Here is a 22,229-nt window from a genome sequence, read left to right as displayed (position 1 = left end):
AATTGATTCCATCTTGAAGAGACGTGCTGGGAAAGGGGCAATTGTTGATCAAGCCACTCGGTGAGGCAGCACTTATTTAATGACTGAGCGATTGCTTGAACTAAAATCGTTTCTTTTAGATATGGTGAACCCTCAAGTAACGTTAAATGAAGGTCAATGGACACAGGAATTGAAGGAATTGCTTAATCACCTATTTACCGTGACTAAAAAATTACAAGCTGAGGAATTAACTCCTGGCATTTTCATTAGGGAGTGGAAGAACTTGCTATTTTGCCTGTCCCAAAGAGGAGGTTTAATCGCAGATGTCATTTCTGCTTCAATGAAACGGAGAGAGACACAGCTATTGGAAAATAAAATACTTCTGGCAGCTGTTTATGTGGACCCAAGTCATCGTATACTGCTTGATGATCAACAGCTTACTAAAGGAAAAGAAACTTTTAGTGAAAATTGTGGTAGTGGAAATTAGTTAGAGATGTTGCCCATGTGGTTACGGCTTTGCCTCCAACCGAAGTTACTGTAGAGAGGTTGTTCTCTAGCCTTAACATTATTAGGTCAGATATGAGGTCATCTATGAAGGAGGATCTAATGGAGGCAATTCTATTTCTTAGAACAAATTCATAGACTGCACAAATGTTATTTAGTATGTTTTTGTTGAAAACTGTTTTTTGCCACTTACATAGTGTATTACATAGTGTATTACATACTGTTATATATAACACTATGTAATACACTATGTAAGTGGCAAAAAAACAGTTTTCAACAAAAACATACTAAATATTTAGTATATTGCTTACATTTAAGTGAAAAATTTATTGTAGTGCAATGTGAACATCAGACATTTAATCATTTTTATGATATCAATATATTTATTGGATACAACTTAAGAACACAAACTAATAGATTGTAAATATGTAATACATATAACATATTGTATTACATATTTATTAGTTTTTTGTGTTCTAAAGTTGTATTCCAATAAATATATTTTATGTTCTATCTACATAAAATTTCAACATGCCCAATTATTTGTGGGATACGTTGCCTGGAGTCCGCTTTATATACTTTTACACATTGAGGATTTATTTCGAACTTTTAGTGAAAATTGTGGTAGTGGAAATTAGTTAGAGATGTTGCCCATGTGGTTACGGCTTTGCCTCCAACCGAAGTTACTGTAGAGAGGTTGTTCTCTAGCCTTAACATTATTAGGTCAGATATGAGGTCATCTATGAAGGAGGATCTAATGGAGGCAATTCTATTTCTTAGAACAAATTCATAGACTGCACAAATGTTATTTAGTATGTTTTTGTTGAAAACTGTTTTTTGCCACTTACATAGTGTATTACATAGTGTATTACATACTGTTATATATAACACTATGTAATACACTATGTAAGTGGCAAAAAAACAGTTTTCAACAAAAACATACTAAATATTTAGTATATTGCTTACATTTAAGTGAAAAATTTATTGTAGTGCAATGTGAACATCAGACATTTAATCATTTTTATGATATCAATATATTTATTGGATACAACTTAAGAACACAAACTAATAGATTGTAAATATGTAATACATATAACATATTGTATTACATATTTATTAGTTTTTTGTGTTCTAAAGTTGTATTCCAATAAATATATTTTATGTTCTATCTACATAAAATTTCAACATGCCCAATTATTTGTGGGATACGTTGCCTGGAGTCCGCTTTATATACTTTTACACATTGAGGATTTATTTCGAACGGTGGTATTGATTGAATAAACTTTTTTATTTTTCTGTCAATCTTGTCATATGAAGGCTTGTTTTTTGAGGGGCGAGTTGTACTTTTAAATTAAACCATAGGTTTTACCATAGTGTACTGCAAAACAGCAAAAAAATACCAAGTGTGGAAAAACCGCAAAAAAAGTGTGATCGTACAATAGTTTTTGGGATGTTTTATTCAGTGTTCACAATATAGTAAAACTGATGTATCTATGTGATGCCTCAGGTCGGTGCAAGTTTGTAGACACCAAACATGTATAGGTTTACTTGTATCTAAGGGGTTAAAAAAAAATAATTCACAAGTTTGTCCAATAAAAGTGGCGCACATTTTGCGCCATTTTCCGAAACACTTAGCGTTCTCATTTTTCGGGATCTATGGCTCAGTGATGGCTTATTTTTTGCGTCTCGAGCTAACATTTTTAATAGTACCATTTTTGCGCAGATGCTACGTTTTGATCGCCTGTTATTGCATTTTGCGTAAAACATGCGACCAAAAAACGTAATTTTGGCGTTTGGTAAACGGCGTAGTGGCATATAAATTCCAATCAGAATAATTTTATATTTTGATCGGGCATTTCTGAACGCGGCGATACCAAATATGTGTATATTTATTTTTTAACCCTTTAATTTTCAATGGGGTGAAAGGGGGGTGATTTGAACTTTTAGGTGTGGTTTTGTTTTTTTTTTTTATTTTTTAAAACTTTTTTTTTACTTTTTTTTTTTTTTATTAGTCCCCCTAGGGGGCTATAGCGATCAGCAATCCGATCGCTCTTATCTATCTGCTGATCACAGCTATGAACAGCAGATAGTCACTTCCTGTTTCATTCGGCTCCGGGCCGGGTGAAAACGAAAGTGAAACTTCAAAGCTGCAGGCGTCATCACATGACCCTGTGCTAACATGGCAACCACTGAAAGTCACGTGATCACGCACGTGACTTCCGGTGGGGGGCGGCGGTAAGTAAAAATCATGGCCGCGCGCATATAGATCTCGCTGCCAGACTTTGGCAGCGAGATTTAAGGGGTTAAATGTTGGCAGTGGAAACTATTCCACTCGCAACATGCAGGCACACATGTCAGCTGTTGAAAACAGCTGATGTGTGCCCGCCGCCGCCTGCCCGTGGCAGGGGGCGGGGCTTAACGTGACACACTCCATGACGGATATATCCGTCCAAGGTCGTGAAGGGGTTAAATGTTGTTGAGCAATCTTTAAACGTGTTTGAACATGCTTTTTGTTCTGCAATGGAGTCTCGAATGGTGAGCGTACATATAGGCCATGAAGTTTGAGTGCATTACTTATTGTTTTCTTTGAACCATTTGTACCTGCTGATCCCATGTCTTTTTGTAGCTCTGCACAGCTCTTCTAATAATTCTTTACACTCCTGTGTCTACAATCTTGTGTGGAGTCATGGCCGTCATAATGGAGTCATAGTGAAATTGTTTTTCCCACTTGCGGATTATGGCCCCCAACAGTGCTCCATGGAATCTTCAGTAGTTTAGTATTTCTTCTGGAACAAATGCCATCAGTATGTTTTGTAACAATAAGGCTATGTGCGCACGTTGCATACTGTCCGTGCAGAAATTTCTGCAGCGATTTGAACAGCACACATGCGCTTCAAATCGCTGCAGAAAGAGTCCGTAATGAAAAAAAAACGATTTCATGCGCTCTGACTGCAGCCCCTCCCATAGACAGAGCGGGGGCTGCAGGCAGAGCGCAGGAAAGAAGTGACATGTCAATTTTTAGAACACGCGCTTGGTGCAGCAGCCGAAGCGCTGCGCTCTAATACGCCATGTGCGCACATCTCCTGCATAATCTTCATAGTTTGTGCAGGGGACGCAGGACGCATGCAGTTATGCTGTGGTGCAGATCGCAGCGTAACTGCATGCAAATACGCAACGTGCGCACATAGCCTAAGGCTGCAAAGACCTTGAGACATTTCACTGGTGTTACCCATCATATGTTTCTTGTGTGGCACCTTGGCAATGAGACACCGTTTTATAGGCCATCAGTTGAACCAGCAGATATTTTTCACAAAGTGGTAGGATTGCTTTCTAATTACTGATTTCATCTGGTGTCCTGACGTTCCATGGCTTTTTGCACCTCTCATGTGTTCAATAACTTTTTCCTTGTGTAATTTCTCAAGATTACACAAGTTAAATGTATGGACATTTATGGTTTGATTTGCCTGTGTTGATTGGATTGGTTGTTACCAACATCTGGTGAGAAGTTGATGTCAATAGCACCTTTAGAAATATATTTACTTAGAAAATTGATGTGTTTAGTACTTATTTCACCCTCTGTATACATGCTGAACTAAGCCAATTGTTCATATAGAGGATGTGCTGTATAAGTGTTAATAATTATTCAAGGTGTATGTTACTTTGAGGGCAGAGGAGGGACCCCATGAACAACCTTTTTTTTTTTTTTTTTTTTTTTTTTTTTTTAGAATGATTTGGAAAAATTCAGGATGATTGTGTGGTGAAAAACCCTTTATTTCATAGGCCAAACAGCCAAACATCTCCTTTTGCTGATGTGCACCAGTGGTGCAGGGAGCGGCTAGTCCCACTCACTATACTGTGCAGCATGTGTATGCAGATTGTCAGGGGCTGACATTAGATGTGCTCACGGTATAGTGAGCGGTGACATTAACCGTTCTGCTCCATCTCTAACTGGTAGGATTGTTCACTTTCACTAAAGCAATTTATTTTTCTGTTCATTGTAGGTGCCCGTGCAGCACGGAAGAGGAAGCCTTCTCCAGAGCCAGAAGGGGAAGGCGCTTCATCTAAGCTAAATGGTGAAGGACAGTCATGGCTGCCAGCATCTGATGGTCTTAAAATTTCTCCAATGACTAGTACTTCTTTTATTTCTCCCCCATCTACTGTCTCTCCTCATTCCAACCGTACCACACCACCAGAAGCTGCACAAAATGGCCAGTCCCCAATGGCTGCTTTAATATTGGTGGCAGATAATGCTGGTGGCAATCATGCTTCAAAGGATGCTAACCAAGTTCACTCTACAACAAGGCGAAACAGTAACAGTCCCCCATCCCCTTCCTCTATGAACCAAAGAAGAATGGCTGCAAGGGATGTGCCAAGCCAACTTTCTAGTGGAGGAACGTCATCCCATGCAGGAATGGAGCAGGTGCACCCCCCAAGCATTCCTGATTCTTCCATACCAAACAGTATACCATTGTGCTGCACTCTTTGTCATGAGCGTCTTGAGGACACCCACTTTGTACAGTGCCCTTCAGTACCTACTCACAAATTTTGTTTCCCATGTTCAAGGCAAAGTATTAAACAGCAAGGATCATCTGGAGAAGTATATTGCCCTAGTGGGGAAAAATGTCCCCTGGTGGGATCAAATGTACCATGGGCCTTCATGCAGGGAGAAATTGCAACAATTCTCGCTGGGGATGTAAAAGTGAAGAAGGAGAGAGACTCTTGACTTTTTTTTTTAATTTTTTTTTTTTTTTTTTTTTTGCTTTGTAGCCACCATAATCTCTTACTAAACTTCTTACAGTGGGGATGCGTGTGTGTGAGATACGTTGAAAATATATATATAATATATATACACACACAGGATAAATGTAGACTGCATAAACATGGCTGTATAATTTTTAATTTTTGAATACATTGTGTTTCTATTTTTGAAAACAAAGGTATGTACTGATCAGAAAGGTATTCTTTGTTATTGTTCTTTGCAAGTATTTGTTCCTATCCAGTGACAGTTCCTGTTCAGTGTAGGCTGTGACTTGAGATGCTTTTTAGAGCACTTGGAAAACCGAAATGCTTTTAGCTGTATTTGTATGCACTTGTTAAAAATGCCAAATACATTTTATGACATTGTTAATTGTCTCTGGTTACTCATTTTCTTTGAGATTAAGCTTTTTTTAATTGTAAAATTTTATTGATGTAATTTGAACCACTGGGTGATGTTTATTAAAAAAAAAATCTTGTTCACCAAAGCAATATTTTGAGTGCGACATTTATTTTAAGACTTAATCAACAAACAATTCTAACTTCAAAAACTCATTTGGAAGGTGATGTCTTTCTGTTCATACACAAGTTAACCCCTTCCAACAAAAGAACGTTGCAATTACGTTCTGGGAAGGGGGTCCCCACGTGTTGAGAGGGTGCTCTGGGCCTGGGCACGGAGCACACGGAAAATACCGGCTGCAGTATGTAGCCGGCATCTCTAACCATTTAAATGGAACAGCTGTCAGTGCCCAAGTGCACCCGCTCCCATCAGCCCCCTGCAATGCAATCAAGGGGCAACAAAAGGTTACTAGGACAGCTGGGTTCTGCATTCATTTACATTATATGCTTCAATACTTTGGCATTGCAGTATATAGAATAGTCGCAGGTTCAATTTCCCAAAAACAAAAGTTAGAAATGTAAGAGTTTAAATCACTTGCCCTTTTTTTTTTTTTTTTTTTTTTTTTTTTTTTTTTTTTCCTTTACTCCTTTTAAAATAAAATAAAAATATTTGTTAAGATAGTGTTCATTAACACTAGAACTGCTGGACTCGTGACACCTATATAGAAATACATGGAGCAAAGTAGTCAAAATGACTACCTCAGTAGTTGTAGTGTTAAAGTCCAATCTATTAACCCCTTCACGACTGTCCGATTTTTCGCTTTCCGTTTTTTTTTTTCACCATTCTTCCGAGAGATGTAACTTTTTTTTTATTTTTCAGTCAATATGGTCATGTGAGGGCTCTTTTTTTTTTTTTTTGCAGAACAAGTTGTACTTTTAAATGAAACCATAATTTTTATCATATAGTTTACTGGAAAAGGGCAAAAAACTACAAAGGCAGAAAAATTGCAAAAAAAGTGCGGTAGCACTAATGTTTTTGAGATTTTATTCATGGTGTTCACTATATGGTAAAACGGGTGTGATTCCTGCGGTCAGTGCGAGTTCGTAGACACCAAACATAAAACATAAACATAGGTTTACTTTTATATAAGCGGTTAAAAAAATATGAAGTTTGAAAAGTGGCATACGTTTTACGCCATATTCCGTGACCCATATCGTTATCATTTTTCGGGATCTATGGTTTGGTGACGGCTTATTTTTTGCGTCTCGAGCTGACATTTTTAACGGTACCATTTTTGCGCAGATGCTACCTTTTGATTGCTTGTTATTGCATTTTGCGCAAAATTTGTGGCGACTAAAAAAACCTTAATTTTGACGTTTGGAATTTTTTTTGTCGCTGCGCCATTTACTGATCAGATTAATTGACTTTATATTTTGATCGGGCGTTTCTGAACGCGGTGATACCAAATGTGTATTTTTTATTTTTTTTTAATCCTTTAATTTTCAATGGGGCAAAAGGGGGTGATTTGAATTTAGGGTTTTATTTATTTATTTATTTTTTTTACCGTGTTTTTTTTTTCTTTATTTTACATTTTACTAGTCCCCCTAGGGGGCTATATGGATCAACAGTCCGATCGCTCTGCCATATCTGCTGATCACAGCCATACAGCTGTAAACAGCAGATACACTCATTTTCTGCCTCACTCAGCTCCGGGCCGGGTGAAACCGAAAGCAATTCCTGTGAGCTACAGGAGTCATCACATGACCCTGTGCTACCATGACAACAACCGGAAGTCACGTGATCAGTCACGTGACTTCCGGTATTGGCCGGTAAGTGAATGTTTACCGCCGATGCCGTTATAATGGCGCTGTCACATATTGACAGCGCCATATAAGGAGTTAAACGGCACGAGCAGATAATGATTCTGCTAGTGCCTGGCAGTCACACATCTCAGCTGTGAAAATCAGCTGAGATGTGCGCCGATCGCGGCAAGCTTCCGGCAGCAGACCGCGGGCAGTAATACTATGACCGCTAGGACATATTACTGCCTGCGGTCGTTAAGGGGTTAAAACATTGAATGAATTAACCCGATCAGGAAATGCTGTAAAGGAGATAAAAAGAAAATCAAAATGCTAGTATTTGTCACCTCATTTCTAACATCTCCACTCTTTCTCCCACTAAAAAAAAATGCTATAAACAATCAAAACATTGCATTTACGCAACCACACACAAAAACAGGCTCTCACTCAGCCCCATCAACAGACAAATAAGTTAGGCTATGTTCGCACGTTGCGTTTTTTCCCGCGTTTCTGCAGCGTTTTTAGCTGCAGCGTTTTTGTGCCAAAACGCATGCGTTTTTGTTTTCCAGCAAAGTCTATGGGAAAAGCTGAAATCCTGTCTGCACTTTGCTTTTTTTTCTGCAGCGTTTAATTTGCATATTTGTGGTCAAAAACCATGCTGAAAAAGAAGCAGCATGTCATTTGTTTTTGCCATTTCTGCAGCGTTTCCTTAACATTGGAGTCAATGAGAAATGGCAAAAAGCAACCAAAATCACAATTCCTGCGTTTTTCATGCTTTTTACCTGCTTTTCCACTGCGTTTTTGCCTCCTAAAACGCATGCTTTTCTGGCCAAAAATTAATGGGTTCTAATGTTCCTTTACACACACACAATAACCGAAAATTTAAATGCTAAAAAATAATAAACTTGACCTATTTTTCTGTTATAATGTGCATAACCGCTATTATTTCATTATAATTGATATTTTCCATATAGTTTTATTAAAAGTTAATTTTATCCTTTTTTGTCTCTTTTTTTCATTCTTTTTGACTGTTCCAACTTTATTTCTCAGTGTCTTGATCTACAAAACACATCTGCAGAAACACAGGTGAAAACGCAGGTGAAAAGCGCTAAAAACGCGGTAAAAACGCATGCGTTTTTAGCGCTAAAAAATTGCCAAAAGCCATTTGGTCAAAAACCAAGGGAAGGAAAACGTGCAGAATAAACTGCAGGTACTCCGACGCAACGTGCGCACATAGCCTAACAGGTTTTGGAAAATGGCGAGACAAAGCAAAACATCATTTTTCACCATATTTCCCCCCATTATTTAACCCCTGACTTTGATACTAGCTTGCATCTTTCCCTTAACGTGTCAGGAATCCATACGGGGACTTGTAAAAACAATAAAAGAAAAAAGTGGGAACGTTTTTTTAAAAATATGAAAAAAAAAATGTTCAAAACACCCTTTTGCCCCATTGAAATAAAACAAAAATACACAATTTACTATTGCCACTCTCAGAAATGCCCAATCTGTCAAAATATAAAATTTATCTTATCTGTAAAGAGAGAATCAATACTCCAGAATTAAGGTTTGGGGTGTTGTGTTTTTTTTTCTTTTTTCCTCACTGCAACATTGCAGTAAAATTAATTAATTAAAATGCAATAACAAGCGATCAAAACATCGAATCTACCCAAAAATGGTATAATTAAAAACACCAGCTCAAGACACAAAAAATAACCACTGAGCCCCAGATCCCAAAAAATGAGAACACTGCGGGTCTTGGAAAATGGCCACAAAAGTGCTTTTTTTTTTTTTTTTTTTTTTATACTGTTTTCCAGTATAATTAGTGACAGAATGAATGGTGTCATTCAAAAGCACAACTCCTCCTGCAAAAACCAAACCCCTGGCTATACTGACGGAAAAATAAAAAAAAAAATCTATGGCTCTTCGTAGAAAGGAAGGAAAAAATTTAAAATGTCCATAATGGGAAGTGGTTAACCCCTTCACAACCGGCTGATTTTTCGCTTTCCGTTTTTTTTTTTTTCCACCGCTCTTCTCAGAGACGTAACTTTTTTTTTATTTTCAGTCAATATGGTCATGTGAGGGCTCATTTTTTGCGGAACGAGCTGTACTTTTAAATGAAATCATAAGTTTCACCATACAGTGTACTGGAAAATGGCATAAAATTCCAAATGCAGAAAAAGTGCAAAAAAAGTGTGATCCCACTATTGTTTTTGATATATTTTATTCACTGTGTTCACTATATGGTAAAACTGATGTGTGGGTGTGATGCCTCAGGTTAGTGCGAGTTCGTAGACAAACGTATAGGTTTACCTTTTATATAAGAGGTTAAAAAAAAATCGAAGTTTGTCTGAAAAAAGTGGCGCATGTTTTACGCCTTATTGTGACCCGTAGCGTTCTCATTTTTCGGGATCTATGGCTCAGTGATGGCTTACTTTTTGCGTCTCGATCTGACGTTTTTAACTGTACCATTTTTTGTGCAGATGCTACATTTTGATCGCCTGTTATTGCATTTTGCGCAAAAGTTGTGGTGACAAACTTAATTTTGGCGTTTGGAATTTTTGTCGCTACGCTGTTACTGATCAGATTGATTTTATATTTTGATCGGGCGTTTCTGAACGCGGTGATACCAAATGTGTTTTTTATTTCTTTAACCCTTTAATTTTCAATGGGACGAAAGGGGGGTGATTTGAACTTTTTAGCGTGTTTTTTTTTTTTTTTTTTTTTTTTTTTTTTTTTACTAGTTCCCCTAGGGGGCTATAGCGATCAACAATCCGATCACTCTGCCCTATCTGCTGATCACAGCTACACAGCTGTAAACAGCAGATACGCTCACTTTCTGCTTCACTCTGCTCCGGGCTGAGTGAAACAATGTAATTCATGTGTAGTACAGGAGTTACCACATGATCCTGTGCTACCATGACAACCACCGAAAGTCACGTGATCACATCGCGTGACTTCCGGTAACGGGCGGTAAGTAAAAGTTTACCGCCGATGCTGTTATAATGGCCCTGTCACATATTGACAGCGCCATTTAAGGGGTTAAACGGCACAAGGAGATAACGATTCTGCTCGTGCCTAGCAGGCATACATCTCAGCTGTGAAAATCAGCTGAGATGTGCTCCAATCGCGGCATGCAGCCACCGGCAGACCGCGGGCAGTAACATGAGCGCTAGGACGTAATACTGCCCGCGGTCGTTAAGGGATTAAATATAAAAAAAGAAATCCAAGTTTGTTTGGAATCGCCATAATCGGACTGAGTACAGTCATGTTTCCAGGTCCTTCTTACCACATAATGAGCGCCATAAAAACACAATGGCAGAATTTAATTTTTTTTTTTTTCATCTAACTTGCACTTTTTTGTTTCCCGTGTTTCCGTGCATTGTATGGTAAAATGGATGCTGCCATTCAGAAGTTTAACTTGTCCCTCAAAAAGCAAGGGCTCACATGTCTGTCAACGGTAAAGTTTTGGCTCTTAAAAGAAGGCGAGGAAATAAGGAAAGCTCAAAAAAAAAATCCCTGGTCCTCAATGGGTTAAAGTAGCAGTCCTTGTAATATTACACATGAAAACAGGCCATGTTTGTAATAGCTCTCCTCAGAGAAATGAGTTTTTTTCCATAGAACTTTCTGAGCAGCTATTGTCATCTATCTTCTCTGAATACACCTTTTTACCTGTGAATTGAGAATAAAGGATCAGTCCGGGTGGAGAAACAATTTCTCTGATAAGACATATTACGGAGTTGTTATATTCACATCTACTATTGATTTATGGAAATAATTTTAAACAAAGTATGTGCATATGTTAAAGGTGTTATCCACTACTCAGACACGACCTACTGAATTACTGTTTCCACCAAGTAAAGTAGTAACTCCTATACTCTCCTCATGTGGCTGCACTGTTCCTGCAGTGTTGCCACTGGCACTCCTGGGGCTCGTGTAGTATGCCACCGGTTCCTGCACTGTTCCTGTAGTGTTGCCACTGGCACTTCTGGGGCTCATGTGGTATGTCACTGGCTCCTGCACCGTTGCCACTGGAACTCCTGGGGCTCGTGGGGTATGTCACCGGTTCCTGCAGTATTGCCACTGGCGCTCCTGGGGTTTGTGTGGCATGTCACCGGTTCCTGCACTGTTACCACTGGCACTCCTGGGGCTCGTGTGGTATGTCACTGGTTCCTGCACTGTTCCTGCAGTGTTGCCACTGGCACTTCTGGGGCTCGTGTGGTATGTCACTGGTTCCTGCAGGCAATCAGTTGCCACTTCACACTTCCTCCTGTGGTCATAAGTGACACCCGGAGGGAGTGAGAGAGCAATCGGCAGGTCTGATTTTCTCCGGATGTCTGTTAAATCCAACGTAAAAGAGTAAGGTGGCTGCTGATTGGTTGAGGGACATAATGTCACACAAGCCTCAGGAGAGCCAGTGCTGACACCGCTTGAACAGTGCCTGCACAGGAAGGGAGAATAGGTGTTATTTTACTTAAGGGAAACCATGATTGAGAGGTTGTCTGAGTAATAGACAAGCCGTTCAAAACATATTTACCACACCCAGCCGCGACCACTATCTGAAGACAGGGCAGCTCCAAAATTGAGCATTTCCAGCCGCCGAGAAAAGCTGTCAGTAGGGTGCAGAGTGTCATACTCCGGCCGCTCGGACATTGGTGGGCTATCCTTAGGATAGGTCATCAATATAAAAGTAGTGGCCAATCTCCTTAATGTCTGCACATACCTTTTATTAGAACCATTTTTCAGTTGCCTGTATAAACATTAGACTCCTGATGCAGTATACAGTGGAACCTCGGTTTACGAGTAACTTGGTGTGTGAGTATTTCTCTATACGAGCAAAGCTTGCTGTAAATTTGTAACTCAGTTTACGAGCAAGCTTTGCTGTATGAGCAAATACCGCACACACTTCCGGTTCCGTACTTTCACTGCGTTCTGACCCGCTCTTGCAGTCCGCACAAACACGCATGCACACACACAGACATATATTATGCTCACCTTACGTTCCGTTCCATCGCCGGCCTTCCGGTTCTTGTAGTTCGCCGGTACAGGATGTGTATCAGGTAACCATCGTGAAGACTGAGGAACCTCCGCTGTCAACCGCTTGTCAAAGGCAGCGGAAGCTCCAGCATTGGTCGCGATGGTTACCCGATACACATCCTGTACCAGTGAACTACAAGAACCGGGAGGCTGGCGATGGTGAGCATATGTGTTTGTGCGTGTGTGGAATGGCACAGGATGGGACATTGAACAAGTTGTAGAACGAATTGTCTGAGCTTGCATTAGTTTCTATGGGGAATTTTGCTTTGCTAGACGAGTGACTTGGTTAACAAGCACACTCCCAGAACAGATTGTTCTCGTAAACCAAGGTTTCACTGTATTGTGATTTGTGTAATTATTCTCCGTGTGGGGGGATATCATGAGTGATACTACAATCCTTATAAATAATGACATCCCTGTGCAACAGTGTATAACCCCTTAATGAGGACTGACTATTAAGAACATCTGTCTTTGAATCACTTTTCATCCTTGAGTTTTTGGATTTTTTTTTTTAAGAAAAGGAAAAAATAAACACATTAGGTAGCATATCACAAGTGTTCTCAAGTACATGTATGAAGGCCAAATGGTCCTTTTTGCTTATGTGTTTAAAGTACATAGGGAATCTCCGTGTACTGACAATCTGTCGAGAGAACGGACTAATGTACTTAACTTGTTCAACAGAAATAGAAAATGACTGAGTATGGCCGAGGGTCTTATGTCTCTTGTTAAATTGTAGTAAGTATAGAAAATATACTATTCTCTGATCTATTGGTTTTCATTTCATTTCAGGCTTGACACCTATTGTAGATTTGGTCAGACATATTCGTATTCTATCTCACCTGCAATTTGACTCCAGTCCTCGTTTTTGCTTCCAAATATTGATCCAAACATATGCTGTGTGAATGAGGCCTTGTAAAGTGACGTTTTTGCTGATTCATTTTGGTGGTGATTTTTTTTTTCTTCTCAAAAAAACCCTTATTTTAAATTTGGCCTATACTGTAGTTTTTCACAATTTACTTCTTAAAGGGAACCTAAGTGTCACCTTCTGCAGCTCATGGGCAGCATTCTATGAAGGTGCACCTTGGCCCTGACTCCCCTTTCCAGACCCCAAGAATAACTTTATAAAACATTACCCCCACATCTGTGTGGCTCAGATGGGCGTGCTCATTTTCTGCTCCTGCCCCCCCCCTCCTGCCGCTGTTCGCCGTCCTCTCTTGATTGACGTGGATGACACCTCCATCATCATCCACGTTGCTCTTTCAAATCTCGCGCCTGTGCAGTCATGGTCGCTCGCGCAGGCGCAGTTCGCTCTGCCATATCATGGGCAGAGCAGAAAACATAGCTGCCCTCGCGCGCGCTGGGGAGCTAAATGCGCAGGCGCGAGATTATGGGCGGGTATGAGCATGGGGCTGGTGAGGTCATACACAGCGCCGACCATAATCTCGCACCTGCGCATTTAGCTCACCGGCGCACACAGCTATGTTTTCTGCTCTGCCCACGATATGGCAGAGCAAACGGAGCCTGCGCGAGCGGACATGACTGCACAGGTGCGAGATTTGAAAGTGCAACGTGGATGATGATGGAGGCGTCAACACGTCGCTCAAGAAAGGAGGACGGCAAACAGCAGGAAATGAGCACGCCCATCTGAGCTACACAGGTAATTAGCATACGTGGGGGTCATGTTTTATAAAGTTATTTTTGAGGTGTGGAAGGGGAGTCGGGGCACAAGGTACACCTTCATAGAATGCAGCCCAGGAGCTGCAGAAGGTACTTTTGGTTTTATAGTGAAAAATCTGGTGACAAGTTCCCTTGAATATTGCACTTTTTTGCTTTTGCTTTTAAAGGGAATCTGTCACCAGGTTTTTGTTCTCATCTGAGAGCAGCATAATGTAGAGACAGAGACCCTGATTCCAACGATGTATTGCTTAGTTTATTGCTTGGTTTACTGGGTGCAGCTCATCTGTTGGAGGAAACCGAACTGAGAAAGCGGACACACCAAGCTTTCAGTGTACATTGTCTATTGACAAACAAACGAGAATTGTCCAGCACCAAAAGCCCACACCGAGCTCCACTAGTCCACACAATTCTCCTCATTAGACTGAGCCAACTACACTGCAGAGCCAGACTGGGCTCTGCACAACCACGAAAAAGTATGCGTGCAGAAATCCTCAATAAGAAAGAAAAAAGTGGCACTCACCCGGTAAAACTTCATTTATTTATCCATAAATATAAAAGCGGGGGGATGCAGGGGTTTTAAGGATGACAGCGACCGTTTTGCGCACGTAGGGTCCAGACTTGCCAGTGAGTGAGGATTTCTGCATGCATACTGTTTTTCTATTTGTGGATAAATAAATGCAGATTTTTTTTTAAGTAAGTGCCACCTTTTTTCTTCTTAGGCCCTGTGCGCACTTACTGTTTTTCCCCGCGAATTTCCTGCGGTTGCTGCATGTTTCGCTGCAGAAAATGTTCATAATATCTCTGCAGTGATTCACCAGCAAAACCTATGGGAAAAAAAAAATCCTGTGCGCACTATGCGGAATTTGACAGCTGCATGTTTTGCTGCGGGATTCCTGCAGCAAAAACAATTGCATGTCACTTCTTTTCCGCAGGTCCCTGTGGGATTTTACTCCATTGACTGCAATGTAATCGTGAAATCCCGCAGGGAAGTGATGTCATTACAGGAAGAGGAAGCGGAGCAGAGAGTAAACACACACACATCACAGACATAGAATACACACATCACACTCACACACAGACATATAGAATACACATACAAATCAAACGGAAATATATAAAAAAAAAAACACGTGGGCTCCGCTGTATTTTTACCTTCCAGCCGAGGTAAGCACACAGCAGCGGCCCGGTATTCTCAAGCTGGCGAGGGGCAGGGTTAATGTCCCCCCCTCCTCCTGCAGCCGAGAATATCAGCCGCAGCTGCCCCGGGACTGTCGCATGCATTATGTGACAGTCCCGGAGTGTCCTCGGCTCTTCCAGATGCCGTGATGCGGTGGCTATCCAGGTAATATGTTAATTGCAGCGCATTGCCGCCATTAACTCCAGGCTTGATCATGGCAGCGTCAATGAGACAGCTTTCATGATCAACCTGTAAGTAAAGTGAATAAACACACACACCAAAAAATCCTTTAGTTTAAATAAAACACAAAAAAGCCCCTGGTTCACCCATTTATTAACCCCCCCCCCTGAAACACACCGCTCCGGCGTAATCCACGTCCTGCGATGCTTGCATCCAACTGACACTGACACAGCGCTGAATGCAGCCTCGCAACGAGACAGCAGAGGTAACCACAGGGCATTTCCCACGGCCGGTAATGTGAACTCACTACCGCTCGGGAGAAATGCAGTGATCTGTCCTCTATCTATCCCTCTATCTATCTATTCTTCTATCTGTCTGCTATCTATCTCAGAAGGAAATTACTTTTTTTTTTTTTTTTAAATAATGTGCTTTATTGCATTGAATGCATTAAAGCACATGTACTAACCCGCATGCGACAATACCGCGGTAAAACCGCGGCAAACCGCATGCGGTTTTCGGGTGTGGTTTGCCGCGTTCTTTTACCGCGGGTGCGGTAATCTTTCAGACCCTGCGGAATTTTCTTAAGAAAATTCCGTTTTCCAGTGCACACAGGGCCTTATTGAGGATTGTCTATTGACAGCTGCTTATCAGATGAGGGAGCCTGGTGTATACAGGCTCAGTGCACTGTAGTCTAGCAGTGATAATCAAATAGTGATTAAACCTTCATCATAAGTGAACAGCACACAGTGTGATAAGTGGCACTACAAAACCCACAAGCGCAAAAAATGAGCATATACCTTATAGTAAGTAAATTGTAGTAGAAGATGTAAATAACATAGGGTACTTAGTTAATACTGATCAAAAAAGCGTAAAAGCCAATCCACCTCTATATAGTGTACTTAGTTGGGACGGTCCTATTCTAGTATTAAAACCTTACCCTTTGTCAGTGACATCAATGGGAATAAGTGCCAGCTGCAGCCACCTCCCCATGGGAAACTATATGGATGAATTGCCTAGCTCAGAGAGGTAGACCACTCCCATATTTGTACACACCAGAATATTTCATGGGATGCAGTCTGCCTGCAGGTCTTCCATATCTAATGTATAGGCTCATAGACACATAGGTCAATGTGGCATGTACACCAATCATGAAATCTGCTTGTGTGAACCCAGCCTTGTTCAATACACATGCAACCTTGGTTAAACAAAGTGGGTATTTGGGTATAGCTTTTGGACAAAAGAACTATGGTTCTCAGCTATAAAAAGTGTATGCCCAACTTTAGTATAGACTGATTCCCTATGGTGTAAAGTCAAAGAAAACTCAAGCTCTCTCAATCTTAAGGTTATGTGCCCACGGGAGCTCGCACCTGCAGATATATCCACAGGTATGACCGCAGGTTTCCCACAGCTGCTCTCCGGAATCCGACGCTATTTTGAGCTGCGGTAGTACAGCGAAATAGCTGTGGAAAACCTGTGGACATTCATGCGGATTACCTGCGGAAGTCCCGGCCCTATTTCCATAGTGGAGGGCCGAGATTTCCACAGGTAATTCCGCTGAAAGAATTGACTTGCAATTACGTGCGGCTGCGGGACATCCGCAGCATGTTCCGCAGCCGCACATATCTGTAGAATGGACACAGCACTCCCCATGTCCCATGGGATAATATGGGGGTGTCTGTACATGCTGAAACCTGCGGATTTATCTGGAAAATCCAGAAAATCCGCGCATTTTCCGCATATAAATCCGCAGGTATAATCTCCCGTGGGCACATAGCTTTAGGGGTACGTCTCACATAGCGAGATCGCTACTGAGTCACGGTTTTTGTGATACACCAGTGACCTCATTAGCGATCTCGCTGTGTGTGACACTGAGCAGCGATCTGGCTCCTGCTGTGAAATCGCTGCTCGTTACACACACAGTGCTGGTTCATTTTTTGGACGTTGCTCTCCCGCTGTGAAGCACACATCGCTGAGTTTGACAGCGAGAGAGCAACGATCTGAATGTGCAGGGAGCCGGCTTCTGACATCTCGGGACGCTGGTAACTAAGGTAAACATTGGGTAACCAAGTGAAGGGCTTTGCTTGGTTACCTGATATTTACCTTGGTTACTAGCGTCCGCCGCTCTCAGGCTGCCAGTGCCGGCTCCCTGCACACGTAGCCAGAGTACATATCGGGTAAATAAGCAAAGCGGCTTGCTTATTAACCCGATGTGTACTCTGGCTACGAGTGCAGGGAGCCGGCGCTAAGCAGTGTGCGCTGGTAACCAAGGTAAATATCAGGTAACCAAGCTTACCTTAAGGTTACCCGATATTTACCTTAGTAACCAAGCGCAGCATCGCTTCCACGCGTCGCTGGGGGCTGGTCACTGGTCGCTGGTGAGATCTGCCTGATTGACAGCTCATCAGCGACCATGTAGCGACACACCAGCGATCCTGACCAGGTCAGATCGCTGGTGGGATCGCTGGAGCGTCACTAAAGTGTGACGGTATCCTTAGAGTGATACCTAACTGATGGGTTAGTTGATGTCTAATGTAAACACGAAATATTACTGTGCAAAATTAGGGGAAGTTTAGAGGATTTTATTTTGTTGTTGACTGAATCTGTTCTCTATGGGAATAAAGCATTTAATACAAGTGCATCTCAATAAATTAGAATATCATCAAAAAGTTAATTTATTTCAGTAATTCAATACAAAAAGGGAAACACCTTATTATTACACACAGAGTAATTATTTCATGTGTTTATTTCTGTTCATGGTGATGATTATGGCTTACAGCCAACGAAAACCCAAAAGTCATCTCAGAAAATTAGAATATTATACAGTGTGTCCACCCGTATCCTGTCCACCGCCATTAACTTGAGAACGGTGGCAGGTATAGGCATAGAAGTGGTGTCTAGGTATAGTAAAGTAGCCATGCGCTACGCAATGATACCACCTATAGCGCCACCTGGTGGAAAACAACGGAGTTAGCATTTTTATATTGAAAACGGAACGAGATAGAGAAAAAAAGTGAATTACAAAGTAGGACATCATCAATTCAATATGAATAGACACCTTGCATACAGAAATGCTATGATAAGAACGTGTAAAGCTCACAAGGCTGCGGACGTGAAGCGATACCTCATGGAGACCTTCCTACAAGTCATTGGGTATGGTGTCTGCGTGGAGTGGCCTCCACACTCACCTGACCTGACTCCATTGGACTTCTTTCTGTGAGGCCACATCAAACAGCAGGTGTATGCGACCCCTCCACCAACATTGCAGGACCTACGACGACGTATCACAGATGCTTGTGCAAATGTGTCACCTACCATATTGCACAACGTGCAGCAAGATACAGTATGCTGTCCAGAGTCCAGATCTGCATTTCAGCTGACAGTGGCCACCTTGAGCATCAAAGTTAAATGAGCGCCATATGCGTGATCAGCATTCAATGTTTTTTTTTTGGGGGGGGGGGGTGTTGTGTGTTTCATATTATAGGATTTCTGTATGCAAGGTGTCAATTCGTATTGAATTGATGATGCCCAATAATTTTTTAATTCACTTTTTTTCTCTATTTCGTTCTGTTTTCGAGATAAAAATGCTAACTCCGTTGTTTTCCACCAGGTGGCGCCATAGGTGGTTTCATTGCGTAGCGCATGGCTACTTTACTATACCTAGACACCACTTCTATTCCTATAGCTGCCGCCGTTCTCAAGTTAGTGGCGGTGGACAGGTTATGGGTGAACACACTGTATAAGACCAACTGAAAAAATGATTTTAAACTCAGAAATGTTGGCTTACTGACAAGTATGTAGATTAAATGCACTCAACACTTGGTCGGGGCTCCTTTTGCATTAATTACTGCATCAATGTGGCATGGCATGGAGGCGGTCAGCCTGTGGCACTGTTAAGATGTTATGGAAGCCCAGATTGCTTTGATAGCAGCCTTCAGCTCATCTGCATTGTTGGATCAATAGTAGAAATTACAGGCTTCACCACATATACTGGAGGTGCTAATGGGATAAAGAATCATATAGTAAAAAGAATCCCAGCACTCAAATTGAAGACGAGGGGGGAATTATGCAAAAGTGGATTTATTGATACACTGCAAACGGAACCTAACCAGAGCAACAGCACCAACGTTTCGGCATAGAGCCTTTCTCAAGGTTGTTGCCTGAAAGGTGTGAAGACAATAACAATAATGAGTGCATTATATACAAGTGATACACAGAATATGTACAGAATAATACAAATATACATGGAGATATACTGTGGAACGTACATCACTGGTCAGAGAAAGGAACCACGGGTCTCGAAGGACAACCGGGGGTTTGCAAATAATGGCAAGGTTCCACACGTTTTTGCAGGATATGCTCTTAATCACATGGAAAGAGAGATAATTAGTACAGGTATGATAAACTTGCGTACCATAGGAGATAATGATGGTCAAATGATACAGGTAAAGGCAGGTAGCCGGAGCTGATTATCAAATCCAACAGCCGGAGCTGGTATCAATACCAAGGTTTCTTTCTCTCTCTTTCTCTCTCTTTCTTTCTCTTTCTCTCTCTCTCTTTCTCTTTTCTTCCACTCACCTTGGTATTGATACCAGCTCCGGCTGTTGGATTTGATAATCAGCTCCGGCTACCTGCCTTTACCTGTATCATTTGACCATCATTATCTCCTATGGTACGCAAGTTTATCATACCTGTACTAATTATCTCTCTTTCCATGTGATTAAGAGCATATCCTGCAAAAACGTGTGGAACCTTGCCATTATTTGCAAACCCCCGGTTGTCCTTCGAGACCCGTGGTTCCTTTCTCTGACCAGTGATGTACGTTCCACAGTATATCTCCATGTATATTTGTATTATTCTGTACATATTCTGTGTATCACTTGTATATAATGCACTCATTATTGTTATTGTCTTCACACCTTTCAGGCAACAACCTTGAGAAAGGCTCTATGCCGAAACGTTGGTGCTGTTGCTCTGGTTAGGTTCCGTTTGCAGTGTATCAATAAATCCACTTTTGCATAATTCCCCCCTCGTCTTCAATTTGAGTGCTGGGATTCTTTTTACCATCTGCATTGTTGGGTCTGGTGTCTCTCGTCTTCCTCTTGACATTACCTCCATAGATTCTCTATTATTAAACCAGATATTGGTACTTCTGGCAGTGTGGACAGGTGCCAAGCCCTGTTGGAAAATGAAATTTCCGTCTCCAAAAAGCTTGTTGGCAGAGGGAAGCATGAAGTGCTCTAAAATTTCTTGGTAGGCGGCTGTACTGACTTTGGTATTGATAAAACACAGTAGACCTACACCAGCAGATGACATGGCTCCCCCAAACCAACACAACTTTACAGTTGACCTCAAGCAGCTTGGATTGTGGCCTCTCCACTCTTCCTCCAGACTTTGATTTCTAAATTAAATGCAAAATTTACTTTCATCTGAAAACAACACCTTGGACCACTGAGCAACAGTCCAGTTCTTTTTCTCCTTGGGCCAGGTAAGACGCTTCTGGCATTGTCTATTTGTCATGAGTGGCTTGACACAAGGAATGTGACAGTTGTAGCCCATGTTCTGGATACGTCTGTGTGTCGTGGCTCTTGAAACACTGACTCCAGCAGTAGTCCACTCCTCGTGAATGGCCTTTTTACAATTCTATCAAGACTGCAGTTATCCCAGTTGCTTGTGCACCTTTTTCTACCCCACCTTTTCCTTCCACTCAACTTTCCACTAATATGCTTGGATACAGCACTCTGTGAACAGCCAGCTTCTTTAGCAATGATCTTTTATGGCTTACCCTCCTTGTGGAGTGTGTCAGTGAATGCCTTCTGGACATCTGTCAAGTCAGCAGTCTTCCCCATGATTGTGTAACCTACTGAACCAGACTAAAGCCCCCGTCACATTTAGCAACTTACCAGCGATCCCGAAAACGATGCGACCTGATAAGGATCGCAGGTAAGTCACTGGGAGGTCGCTGGTGAGATATCACACAGTCAGACCTTACCAACGCCTCAGTAACGATACAGGTCGCAGTAGCGACCTGTATAACGATCTCTGCTGTCATTGGGATCCTGTCACACCGTGTTAAACATAGTGATGCGTCCTGCCCAGCAGGACATCGCCTTTGAAGAAAATAGTCCAGGACATTCAGCAATGACCAGCGACCTCACAGCAGGGGCCAGGTCGTTGCTGGATGTCACACACAGCAACATCGCTAGCAAGATCGCTGTTGCGTCACCAAAACCGTGACTCAGCAGCGATGTCGCTTAGTGAGACGTGGCCATAAGGAAACATGTTAAACGCTTAGGAAGCCATTGTGATAATTATTCTAATTTTCTGAGATAATGACATTTGGGTTTTCATTGGCTGTAAGCCATAATCATCAACATTAACAGAAATAAACACTTGAAATAGATCACTCTGTGTGTAATGACTCTATATAATATATGTGTTTCCCTTTTTGTATTGAATTACTGAAATAAATAAACTTTTTGAGGATATTCTATTTTATTGAGATGCACTTGTATATCCTACAGTTTTCTATGTGTGGTATTAATTTCACTTTTAAATACCATGATGTGTTTTCTTTTATTATTTAGGTGCATTGATGTGTGAATTGTAATCCCATTTCATTAAATGCTTTTTCTAGTTCCCTTTTAAGTAAGATTGCATGATTTTTAATGCTCCTGTCAGTAGTTCCCAAGTATATTTCAGCTAGTTTAACCTTTCAAGTTGTTACTTCTTTTTAGAAATTTATGGTATGCGTTTCAGTAATGAAACCTTTATGTTCACTGAA

At 41.4% G+C, this 22,229-nt stretch overlaps 1 protein-coding gene across 1 annotated transcript in view; it reads left to right on the top strand.

Annotated features, from left to right (window-relative positions):
• Positions 1 to 5,732, top strand: part of IRF2BP2 (interferon regulatory factor 2 binding protein 2) — a 28,553-nt gene extending 22,821 nt beyond the window's left edge. The window contains exon 2 of the mRNA XM_075339705.1: positions 4,485 to 5,732. Within this exon, the coding sequence (XP_075195820.1) occupies positions 4,485 to 5,206 (722 nt within the window). The 3' untranslated portion in view covers positions 5,207 to 5,732. The remainder of the gene's footprint in view (positions 1 to 4,484) is intronic.
• The last annotated feature ends 16,497 nt before the right edge of the window (positions 5,733 to 22,229 follow it).

This window comes from Anomaloglossus baeobatrachus, chromosome 3 (genome assembly GCF_048569485.1).
Source record: "Anomaloglossus baeobatrachus isolate aAnoBae1 chromosome 3, aAnoBae1.hap1, whole genome shotgun sequence".
Taxonomy (NCBI): domain Eukaryota; kingdom Metazoa; phylum Chordata; class Amphibia; order Anura; family Aromobatidae; genus Anomaloglossus; species Anomaloglossus baeobatrachus.
Note: the sequence above shows the minus strand (reverse complement) of the source record. Positions and strands in the feature narration are given on the sequence as shown.